General features: G+C 41.6%; 1 protein-coding gene across 1 annotated transcript in view; it reads left to right on the top strand.

Moving 5' to 3' along the window:
• The first annotated feature begins 1,041 nt into the window (after window positions 1-1,041).
• Window positions 1,042-13,157, top strand: part of dcbld1 (discoidin, CUB and LCCL domain containing 1) — a 35,865-nt gene continuing 23,749 nt past the window's right edge. The window contains exons 1-5 of the mRNA XM_083790372.1: window positions 1,042-1,268; window positions 7,462-7,680; window positions 10,760-10,900; window positions 11,668-11,719; window positions 12,299-12,371. Of these exons, the coding sequence (XP_083646498.1) occupies window positions 1,196-1,268; window positions 7,462-7,680; window positions 10,760-10,900; window positions 11,668-11,719; window positions 12,299-12,371 (558 nt within the window). The 5' untranslated portion in view covers window positions 1,042-1,195. The remainder of the gene's footprint in view (window positions 1,269-7,461; window positions 7,681-10,759; window positions 10,901-11,667; window positions 11,720-12,298; window positions 12,372-13,157) is intronic.

Here is a 13,157-nt window from a genome sequence, read left to right as displayed (position 1 = left end):
GTTGCCATTTCCAAGCTTATTTGGCACTTTTGAACACTGTATAGCCTCCATACTGTATGTAACTTTTATGAATAAAATGTAATTTTGACCAATCTGTATGGTAGAGTATGTCAATAAAATATAACTTACAATTGGGTGGTTATATTTAGTCTCTCTGCTCTTCTATTGAGTCATTTAGACATTTAGTCAAAGGTCATGTGAGACACAGGATCTTTTTGTCACTTCAACTTATCCCCTGTGTAGCCTATATCTGGTAAAAGTGTCAGCACTTGAGCTGGAAACTAGGTTCAAAACCAGTGTAAAAGAGTTACATTAGGCTAGCTGAGAACAGTGCTGAGAAGTAACTATTTACAGTTACAATTAGTTGTTAATGTGACTGTGACAAGATGACTTTGGGCATATAAACTTACTGGGATTTTCAATATAGCCTAAATACTGCGAAACGTTAGCATTATGGTTAGGCTTAGGGCAGGCTAGGTCTACTTTATATTATTATTACCCTAGTTCTAAAGTCTTCTCCACAGTAGGCCGGTAGCCTACTCATTTAGGCTATATGTCTTGATTGAACTTGATTGGTTATGGTTAGTTAGTTAGTTAGTTGGTTGATTGATTCATTGACTGATAGCTCGGGTTCAGCTAATACGCTGTAGTAAACGGTGTAAGCAGCCTAGTCGTTTCATCGCTTGGTGGCGCCTCCACATCAAACATCATGGAACGATGGAAGAAGATCTGCGTCAAGTCAGTCAGGTGTCCATAATAAACCGGAATTTGTGCAATTCTGCCTTCAAAATAAAGTTACTAAATTTGCCAACCTTTAGAAAAAAAAACAATAATTGTCATATTAAATCGGAAATATGTCCATGTAATGAAATCGACATGATGGTTATAGGTAAATCGGAATTACGCGAATGACTGAATACTGTTTTTTTATTTTGAAGTTGTGATCGTCCCTGCTTTGTGGTTTTAGTGTGGTTTACTTGACAGTCGTGTGTGAGCCCAATGAATGCAGCTAGACGTTTCTCCTAGTAGAGACTACAGCGTGAGTCGTGAGCGATAGAAACAGAGTTGGTATCGGGAAGTAGTAGCAGCGGGGGTTATTAGTTCTGAAAGAAAATGATCCCGGAAAATATATAATAGCTACTAATGTTTTCACGTTCGCGGCTCCGCGACGAAACACTCGATTTATACAACCGAGATGTCGGGAAACGAAAAACTTCATGGATTCTTTGTTCTTTTATGGATACTTTATACGCACAGTGAAACACCAGGTAAGTAAAACGAACCGCTGTGATTGAGTGCAGCCACCATGCAGTTTCCAACGCAACCGTTTGAACCGAATGGTTCGGTCATATGGAATGTCACAAATTGTTGCAATGAAGTTATTTGCCTTTTTGATTTCCAATGAGATGTGGCGTAGGCTACTGCAGCCTTGTCTTTGAGTTTGAGCTATTTAGTGGTAGATGTAGTCCACCAAACTTGGGTCGGGTCCTGTGAATACTTTCGTCTTGACTACTTTTAGTATGTATCATCATAAAACACGTTCATTCTCTGTACAAGAATAGTACTTGTGTGGCACCTTTGTTACTTTGTACCAAAAGGTGGGAGTGTATGCCTCCCAAAAGGTGGTGGCAATCACCTATGCTATGCTCCTTCAATCAATACGTTGTTCAGATGTAACCCAGACCTGTGAGTTGAGTTTTACACATGTTGTCAACAGAACCAGAACAGCACACAATGCAACAAATGACATTTAACTGCGAGTGTACAAAATGTAGTTACAGTTACAATTTGATAAATGATATAAGGATTTTACTGTGTTCACTGGTCAGTATAGCCCCTCTCGGAACCCCCTGGGTCAGCCCAATCGATTCGTGCCGAACCGGGCTAGGTCTCCAAAATGTCAGAAACTTCAGTACCATTGGGTTCTGACTTGTAGGGCTATGGTCAGTACTAGGCACAAACTCTACCTTTTTCTTTCTACCTGTCATCGTTCAGTCAGGAAGAAGAGTAGGGACATGACATTTTATTTTGATGGAGGTGATGCTGAGGCTTCTAGTAAGGTTACACGAAGGCCCCAATGAGCCTATAATATGGCTGATGTGTTGTTTTTAAGTAAACCTAAAGTACTCCTTGGTATGACTGAATGTGCTGCTTGGACCCTCTCTGCAGATAGTGTAGACCAGACAGTTGTGTGGTGGTGGTCATATGCTGATTGCTGTTGAGTGGACTGGGTAGAATGAAAGCATGGCCACTTGGCCAGGGGCAACATTCTGGATGTTGTGATTGTGAATGTCTGTCACTCAGTGACCATCAGTTGTACTGTTGTTGAGAATGTTGACATAGTTGAGTGAAAAGTTGAGTGAGTTAAACAAAATGATTCAAGAGATTATTTGTCAGTCACTCATACAGGCATGAGCAGCAAAACTGCCACAAGACTGTGCTAACAACAATTCAATATGACAACAAGATAATTATTAAGTATAGATTGGTTAGTCATGAGATAAATATTACAATATCCCAGATGATCGCTAGTCTTCTATCACAATATTGGTATAATATTGATATATTAGCTCAGTTATGGCATTGATTAGTCACAAGTTTAATTAGGTTCACGTTCAAGCCACATTGTTGATAAAAACTCTTCTGGACATGCATGTGTCGGCTGGTAAACATTGGAAAATATACAGAATTCTTTGATATTAGGCTTATGTATGTAAATGAACAATAATTTATAGTCTATATGACTATTCTCAGTTGAGTCCAATATATTCTTTGTTAATCAGATTTTATTAAGTAAAGACACATTTAACAAGTAGGTGCAAGTTCAAACTTGTGGAATTTTGAGAGAAAGTGCCAATATCGTGACATAGAATATCAACATTTCATCCATAAATATATCTCACTTCTCAAGTCCTAAGCAGTAAGCACCAGCACTAAACAGAAATAAATTAACAGGATGCCAGTTTGGGTCTGCCTGGTAGAGCTGTGTCTTTTCCTCTTCTTGTCTGTCAAGGAAGGGACTGTTGTATTTATTGTTCTTGCAAGGCTAATAAATACTTAGAGATGTCACCTGAGAGCTTCTCTGTATGCATACAAATTGCTTGATTTATTATTTCGTATTTTTCCTATATGTCCGTTTCCACTTGTCTCCAAAGTTGAGCATCCATCTGCTCCCCATAACAGGTAGCCTACTGTGACGCTCTGTTTAGGTTTCAGTGTGATTATAAACCAGTCCATCCTGTTTAATTGTTGCATAAATACACTCACTGCTGTCGATAGTGTGGATGTGGGTGATAGGGTGGGACCTGGGAGACAGACAGAGTGTGGGAGAGAGTTATTAGTCCAAACAAACCATTTCCTCCCATTGCTTGTGTGAGCGCACATCAATGTGAGTCCCAACTCTGGCGCTTTGTCAGTTACAGTCTACCTCTACCAGGTTGTACATTCACCTGGTGTACCAGGTATATATTTCAGTGAACAAACAGCATATAGAGGGGCAGACTGTAGATGCTGTCAAGTTACACTACTTTGTCAATGTGGTTGGGTACTACTGTAACTTGATAGAAGAATGCGCTTCAATAAAAAAAGAAAAACACAATACTACCGGCGTAGTCTAGTGCACATGTATGCTCAACATCATGGATTTGAATTCCTGTCTCTTCTAGCTTTTTCACTGTGTTGCCCAAAGATGCAGATCTCACATCTGCACAATCGTTATTTCCCAGCCTTAGATGGAAACCATCCATCATTGAGAAGTCCTGTTATATTTAGAGGTGCTCCGATCAGGTTTTTGGGGAACGATCCTGATCACAGATTATTTTTCTCACAATCACGATACCGATACCAATCTTGTGCGTATTGCGTAAGGGCAAAATTTGAATATTTCCAAAATTAATATATGTCAAAACTGTTCCTGTGTGTGTGGGGAGGAAGGCGAGAATGTTTAGGCCTGTCACAAAATGCAAAACGTTATTATACGTATATGTGATTGACTTTTATACCACTTAAATGGCATATAAAAGATCGGTTTCTCCAGATCGGGTAAATTGCAGATCACAGATCATCATTGGAGCACCAGCACCTCTAGTTATATTTTATATGGCATGGAAAAGGAAAACAGTAACACATGCTTGTGAAGTTTTGGAATCTTTAGGCTTGTAGACAAAGTTGATTCCCTGGCCTGCCCTGCCCAGTTGTGTGTCTTTCTGCGATGACACACACAGGTGCGATGGCCATTGTGTGCACATGCTTGTTTACATGTGTGAAGATGCTTAATCATCTGTTGTTTTCATGTACCTTCCTTCTGAATGAATCATGTAAAAGGTTTTATTCTGTCCAAGGTGTCAGAGTTGCATACCTGCCTGCTTGCACAATATCACTTTGGATAAGAGCATAAGTTAAAGTGGTACTAACTCACTTTCACCCTGGCGTCCCTGTTTTGGGCATGTCATATAGGCAAAACTAGTTATACGGTACATGTTTTCCCCAAAAAATGGAGGTTTGTGAGCTGATAACAGCTGGAGGTGTGTCAGCGAATAGAGTTTATAGGAGGTTAGAATGTAGCGTCTACGAAGTGGATGGGTCTCTCTTTAAAGGACTTGGAATCCAGCCTGTTATCACAGCTGCTATGAGAGAGCCAAGGATGCCTGCTAGTGCTGCACACACACACACACACACACACACACACACACACACACACACACACACATCTTTGTGATGTCACATGTGTCAAAGCTACGCTACGCTATGGGAAACATGCCATTAAGTGCTGACTATTGAACACACACACACACACACACACACACACACACACACACACACACACACACACACACACACACACACACACACTCTCACTCTACTGATGTAGACGCCACACCCAGGTGAGTGCTTAACCTGGGTGTAATGGAAGGCTGTAGTTAGTAACACAGAGGGCTGATGTGTAATAAATGGGAGCCAGCCAATTGTCAAGGACATGTTAGGAAATAGAAAGAATGCTAACATTAGATCGTCTACGACAACGTAACGGTAACACAGTTGGAATTTATTTCCTGATGCCAAGTTCTCCCTGCACAACCCTTCAAATGTGTGCCCTGTGCAATTCTTGATTGGGCAAAATATTTTATGTACTTGGCAGTTAACCTGTTGTGGTAGAGTTCACTGCCTCCCAATTAAGTTGCAGAGTGGCAGGGCAGTTGAGGTTAGCTATGTTACAGACAGTAGTACTTTCTTAACTTTCGTAGCTTGTACAGTTATTTTTAAATATTCTACCCAGAATTGGGATGCTATGTGTTTAATGAAGGATGCATTTATTATTGTCACACTTATGGTCACGTTTATTGCACTTTTTTTTTTTTTTTTAAGATATTTTTTTTGCGGCTTACGCCTTTTATTGATTTTTTAAGGGACAGAAAGTAGGCTGACAGGAAACGGGAGAGAGATGGGGGGATGACATGCTGTAAAGGCCGTGTCGGGTCCGGGAGTCGAACCTGCGGCACACCGCGACTGGATCACCAGTCCGGTGCCCAGACCGTTACGCTACGGCCTGGGCCACGTTTATTGCACATTTCTGATTAGTTTCCTTTGTGAACCCAAAGAAGCAGGCATGTTGTAGTAGCGGAGAGCCGCTAGTACATTTAGCTTGTGGCCTGTCGTTTTGGAAGATGCTAGCTCACCTACTGTAGTGTGTACAGCTTCTAACTGATGTCATTCACCGTTAACGTGGTTTTCACTGGGCCCTGAGGGTCTCTGCATATGAAACACATTTTGCGCTTGTCGGCTGGAACCCGCCTGGACATGTTGTCTTCCCACAGAAATGTCTAATATGCTCTCAGTGCTGCCTCTCACATCTGTTTAGATCTGGGCATAGTGGGAAATGTATGTGGCATTGTGGCATATGCCCATCTGTTTTCTAGGAACTACGCAGTGAATGATATAGAAGTCAATATTGACTGAAGCCCGCTATTATTATTTCCATTGTATCCTTTAATCATGTAAGGGGAAACAAGACATTGTTGAATGAATTCTTAGCGGTACTTAGAGAAAACCTGCACATTTATCTTTTAAAGTCATAATCTTGTGGCATTACAGGGCTCTTTTTTGTTTTTCTCGGCTCAGTGGAGAAGACCTATGGAATATTCACCAGGCCAGTGCAAATGTATGATAGCAATTATCCATATATTTGCTATTTAATATTGGAACCTAGTGTGGGCAAGGGGTGCAGAACCAATTAGCAGAATTGGGATTATATGTACTGTATGTATTGCAGATGCCCTGTCAACATGCTCTGGTCTGGTTTCATTTATCCACTTAATAAACACTATATAAATTGTTGACTGGGGGCCCCAGGGGGTCTATATTTATTTCCATGTTGTAAATCATGCTAGCACCCGGATACATGGAAGCTGGTGACACGTGGTGAATCTTACTCCAGGGCATCTCAGCAGTAATAGGTGCTGATTTTTCATACTTTATTCATAGAGTTTTATGAACGCACAATACCCCCCCCCAACACACACACACACACACACACACACACACACACACACACACACACACACACAGGGACAAGACAATGACATGACATTAGGGCCTTGTCGGATTTGATCAGTGTCTTTCTTGCAAGTGTATTATAGCCATTGGTCACTGGCAGGCATTTGACATGCAATGCTTTGCGCTCAAATGACGGAAGAATTCAATGGGGAAACAATGGAATACCACTCATTTCAGGAATTTGGCCAGTTGCTCCAATGGCTTGGAATAATCAAATCAGTAGTAGTCATTGAAGCCAAACCAAACTCTAATTTGGGATGTCACACGCACACCAGCAGCAAATAGACAGAAGGAGACAAAGCCTTTTGTCTCAATTATTGCTATGAGAAAGCTGGCCTAACTATCCGAAGATATAATAGGATAAAACCATCTTCGAATTTTAACCATCGAAGCATTTACTTTTTAGACTTTGTACACCTGCTGTATATCTGTACCCATTTTAGTATTTTAGTTTGTTGGGACTTGTGTACTTATCTGCTGTATTTCTAAATATTTCATAACGCTATCTACAGTATGTTCCTGGCCGTTTACTCTCATTATATCTGCAGAATTGTGCTATGAAATGTAAATATCTGTGTTGATCCGTATTTGTGTGTGCGTGGAAACAACCAGAGCCATAGAGTACTAGTCTAGAGTCTAGACAATGGGTTGCTGCCTCTAATGTTGTTGTTGGCTACAATGCCGTCCCATTGGCTTAGTGGTCGGCTAGAGAAGCGTGTGGTTGCCTAGAGACGAGGCAGCCAATGAGAAAAACAGGTCTCAACTAGACCGGCAAGAGGATATTGACCAGCTCAGCTGTGCTTACACAGCAGCTGGTCAAACATTTCTCCGTAAAATCAATATATCTTTTTATTAAAATGGATTTTTCATAATCTGTTAACATTCACATGTTTTTTCTGCCTCCTGTAGGTGATGGCTGTGGCCACGCTGTGCTGGGTCCTGAGAGTGGGGTCCTGTCTTCTAAGAACTACCCCCGCACTTACCCCAACCACACCTGGTGTCAGTGGCGAATCCAAGTGCCTGTGGGCAGGCGAGTGGGACTGAAGTTTGGTGATCTGGATGTGGAGGCACAGAGCTGCCAGTACAGCTATGTCAGGATCCAAAAGGGGGGATACGGAGGAGAGCAAGGTGAGAGGGAGAGAGAGCTAGATAGATATATTTTCTTGAGGCAAACGTTTTTAATTCAATCCTTTGCTTCAGTAAACTTTACTATTTCTATTTCTATTTATTTATTTCTATTTTCATATCAAGATTATATGAATTTGGCCGCAGAAACCCATCTTGAAATATTTTGTTCCCATCTCGAAATAATTAGACAATAGAAACATACGTTTTTCAGAAAACTGTTAAGGTTTAGAAGACATTTGTAGAATCGACCTGAGAAATTCTGCATTCTCAGAATGCGATAGCTGAATGCGGTGCTGGTGTGAATTATCCGTTCAATACTTAATTAGAGCAGAGGATTATACTGTATTGGCTTAGCTCTGTTCTATGCAATTCCAGTGCCATGAGCCAAAAAAATCAATGGGGATGTAAATTTATGCCACGTGTTGACTAAATTAAGACCATGTCAGTGGTTCTCAACTCGAAGCAGAAGTATAGTTTATTGGTTTTGTTTTTTTTGGAACAGAAACCATGCATAACAAAAGTGTGTAACACAACACACAGAGGAAGAGGTACAGGTATGTGCGCCGTCTGGTCAAAAGAATGGGGTTAAAGTTGTCAGCTAAGGTTCGTTTTGAGCTCAATAGGGTGTTGTAATACTAGCTTTTCATTTACTGTTATAATATACTGTACTTTTGGTCTGGCCCTTCAAAAAGTACGGGGGCTGAGGGTGGACAAGGGGTTAACCACAGTAACGGGCGGATGCGAACCCTGATTCTGAACCTCTCTCGCTCTGCTCTGAGGAAGCATGAGTGGCTTTGGTGGTCTCACAGTGTCTGACGAAGCAACTCTCTGCCCACCCAGTTGCCGGCCACAAGCAATGTCTCAACCTCAAGTTCAACATGTTTGACTAGATTCTGCCTTTGATGTTAGGACTTGACCATGTCTTCAGAATCTCTCAACACCCCACCTCCTCCTGAGGATTCATGTTATGTTCATTGAAAGTAAAATTAGCTTTTTGTGGGGGGGGGAGGTTCTTTCAAAAACTTGTAAAGGTATTGTTTTAAGACGGTACAGTCAGAGACAGGAAAGCGCGGGCAGAGAAAGAAGCTGACATGCAACACAGGGCATGAGCCAAACTTGAATCCAGGATGTCGTGATTATGTGGTAGGATTTAATGGAGAGCGTTCTATGGATTATAGAAACGACACCTGCTGAGCCACAGCTGCCCCAGTCTTAATGGTTCTACAGAAGGGGTCCCCAACATTTTTGCACCAAGGGCCACTTTCATGTAGTCAATATTATCACTGACCACTGGGGGGTTGGGTTTATGCCGCACTTTCCACCCTGAATGTGATTACCTAATGTAAGAAGTGTAAATCTGCCCTATTACCACACAGTGACTAGACATGAGTCAGGACCATACATCCGTTCTACAAACACATTTGCGGTGGAATCCTAAATAATCTCATAGTCATAGTATGTGATCTGGGTAACTAGTGTGGGTACCTCACATTTTCTATCCAGTGAATCAGATCCATTTCCACATATTTAACTTTTTAACTCACTTCAAATGTAATGTAAAAAAGCTTCAGCTTTTCCTATACTCGCACTTTCATTCAAGGAACATAAAGTTCGTATAGAGGATTTTATTTTATTTCGAATAGCCAATTATTTATTTTATCCCCATTTAGTCTTTCTGTTGTACCCTACTGCCAGTGAGTAGTACCACCGGGAGAGCTTTCCCTACTGGGACGTGCCACCCCAGACCGTAGGAGTACGTGCAGTGACAGATTGCTCCCCCAGCCCAGCTTATTAGCCTTGAAATAACAATATTATTCTGTTTTTTATAATATATCTCTATAGTCTACATTATCTCTGTATATAGCATTTGTGTTAGGGTTAATGTTCCATTACTAGCAGCCATTATACTGAGCAGTACTCCCCAAAATTGTCACTGGAGTAAAAGCCATGAAAACTACAACCCTGCTTCCCTGGTTTTTAACTGCAGTCTTCGGTGGTCGTGGCATTGTCCTTGTTCACTACGCTTGTGGCATAATGGCACTCTTGACCTCAGAAAATATAGGTTAAGGATGTGCCAGGCCTGTGCTTCCCTTCAAAATACATCATGGGAATGTTAGTAACTCAGAGAGAAGTAGGCTTAAACAACCAGGAAGGGGAACTTAAGTATTTTTGTTACAACAATAACCTTCATTATAATAATAATACATTATAATCATCATAAGCTATTAACTAAAATGCACATTAAAAGCATGATAGTCTTCTCTTTAAGGCTAGCACACTTTCTACTCTTAAAATGGAACCAAACTGCTTGTGAGCAAAGATGTGAAGAAACTAGAAAGATCCAACAAACTGCATTTTAAGCCCTCTTTCCTATTGTCTGGACATGGAAATGTGATACAGGACCTCTTGTCAGGCTGAGGCTTTTCTCTTCTAATGCTTTTGTCTTGTCCTCACTGATTATTATTTACAGGCAGGTTTCACTGCAGGAAGAGGAGCCTGACTGCCCTGACACCACACGCACGACGCACGCACGCACGCACACACACACACACACACACACACACACACACACACACACACACACACACACACACACACACACACACACACACAGTGTAGTGTGGCAGGTGATGTGTGAACTGTGAAGTAGCAGTTCTGCCCGAGGGGGAGACGGAAGAGGAAGGGTGTTTGGGGGGAGGGGGCTTCAGGAGAAGGTCTCCCAGGGGCAGATCAAGCTTGTTTAGCTCTCTGTGAGCTCTAATCCACTGGTTCTCAAAGTAGGGTCCGGGGAGGGGACCACATCACAGTTTAACCACTTTAACCATGTTTTATACTATTCGAATATACAGTAGCCGCTCTACAAGCTCCAAATGGGACGTATCACAACATGTACATCAGCTGTTTTCGAAACATTCTGAAAAAATCGTATTCTTTTATGGTGGTCTCTGGCACAAGTGACAATACTATTTTGACATGCCCAGGGGATGACATTAGGGACATTTATAGTTCATTATGTAATCAAGAGTCCTATTCAGTAAAGCAAGTGTTGTCCTTGATGGTGGTTTATCTTGGGTTCCAGGGTTCGATACATTCTGTGGCAGCCGGAAGCCCCCCATAGATCTGCACCTAGATACCAACCAGCTCATCGTCCAGTTTCGCAGCGGGACCCACATATCTGGAAGAGGCTTTCTACTCTCCTACTCAACGGTCCAGAACCGAGGTGTGTGTCTGTTCCTACAGACGACTAATAAATGACCCCCCGCCTCTTGTTTGACTACTGTACTGCATGTGTTCTATGATCAGCCCAGTTTATCATTTTGAAGGATATTTTGTGCGACGTTCCAGGGACATTTTAACCCGCTGTATACAGTGACTGTGCCGTAGAAATTTAAGCACTAAAGTTTGTAATGTTGATCAAAATTGTCATCAGGACCTGGGCCGCGGCTCAGCAGTCCAGGCATCTTGGCTGGTAATCCAGTCTGGCAGTGTGCCGCGGGTTCGACTCCCGATCCCCACGGCCTTTACTGCATATCACCCCCCCCCCTCTCTCCCCATTTCCTGTCAGCCTACTGTCTATCCCTCTATAAAAACATAAAGGCGAAAGCCAAAAGATTCCATCCTTTTCAAAGAAACTCACAGTTAATCTTGAATCTGTTATCATCGAGTTTCAATACATTCAACTTGATGTAAGGGCCACACAATCTTCCACAGTAAAGGATCAAATTTAAATCTCAAAGTAAAAAAAAACAACAAAAAACAATAGTGGCCACTGTTCACCCTGTTCACTCTCACATTCATCAGTTGAAAGAGTAGAGCAGTGGTCCTTTGCACACATACTGTGCACGTGCGTGTGTCCCAGAGGGAGTGAAGGAAGCAGGGTAGTTATCCTGTTGTGGCTGGTGTCCTGTTGTTGTGATGTGGTCATTTCTGTCTGTCACGTCTGGCAACCAGACTATTTTTAACCCCTGTTGTCTCTTCTTCCCACAGATCTCCTCACATGTCTGGATAAAGGGGCCCACTTCTCAGCGCCAAAGTATAGGTGAGATAATTGTTGAGGTTCTTGACGCGCAAGATCAACCTTCCTCAAAATCAGGGCAGCTGGGCTCACCGTGTCTGCACTGCCAAGTGAAATACATGGAAATTGCCCAGACTAAAGGGCTACAGGATCATGTGGGATTTTTGTAGGCCACCCCCGGAAGTTACCTCCGTCACGGATTTCTAATGTGGATTTTCAATGGAGTTGAGGAGTGTTGGATAAATTAAGAAAAATAACCTCTGTTATTCAACAAGATAATCTCACAAATCAACATACAATAAACCACACATGCAATTTATAAAGGTTTTTTTTTTTTTTTTAATGAAGTTTTTAAATGAAGTTTTTAAATGAGTGGGTGTAATTTACGTAGAACAAAACTGTCTTAAGCTTATTATTATTTATTTTAAACATTTTCAACAATTTCCCTCATTTTTGAACGCTCACAATGAATCTTAGATCTGAGATGTGCTTATCATCACAGAACAAAGTACATGGTGGGGCTTAAGTGGTTTAGCATTTAGCAGCTGTACTATGTCATGATAGTCATGACAGGATGACTACTATTGTTGTCTCCAACAACAGGAAGTACTGTCCAGCAGGATGCCGTGGAGTGGCAGGGGACGTGTCCGGGGACATTTCTCAGGGATACCGTCATGTAAGTTTGCATTTTCACTTAATCTTATAACCCATTATTCAAACGATATCAAAAATAGCAGATCTACAAGCTCATATATTTTTTAAAAATCTTAAAAATGTGTCGAATTGAGGCGAATTCTAAAAATCTAATCGTCACAATTATGGTACACACAGACACACAAAGCTGGGCATAGGATGGGCTAGAACCCCTCAAAAATGTTATTTTTCAACACATGAATTGAATTGCATTGAATTGAATGGGGCATTGGGGTGTTGTGCTAATTCGCTTATTCCATCGCTCAAAAATCAATCTAATTAGCACAAAAACCCATCCCCCATTGAGGGCTTATATTAGGGGAAATGGCCAATAATGCACTTTTGCGCCTGGACCTCTTTGGTGGGGACGTAACAACTACAAATAAAAGTAAGAAAGCCTTCTAGCATGGAATTCTATTTAAGACCCTTATTTAAGTAAATAAGTAAACAGTTACGCGCAATCGTGATTGTGCCACCGTGCCCGAGCTTGTTTTGACCAAAAATGCATGACTGGGTAAAGAATCTGAGATAAATGCAATCTATTTACATTGAGGCAAATGGAGACAGACGGCCTTTTCACTTCCGGCTAATTCTTTCCGGTTGTATCCGTTGCTTAGCAACCTAGAACCATTCATACGTTGGCGAAGAGCGCCATGTATCGTAAACTACTGAAAAGACCATGGGACGACGTAAATCACCGTCTTTAGCAGTCACTTATTTTATTACTAACCACTGTTACGACAACATACAGACAATACAGCACAATGTA

Source organism: Protomyctophum parallelum (genome assembly GCF_964188405.1).
Source record: "Protomyctophum parallelum genome assembly, chromosome: 19".
In the NCBI taxonomy this organism is placed as follows: Eukaryota; Metazoa; Chordata; class Actinopteri; order Myctophiformes; family Myctophidae; genus Protomyctophum; species Protomyctophum parallelum.
This window is presented reverse-complemented; position numbering and strand designations above follow the sequence as displayed.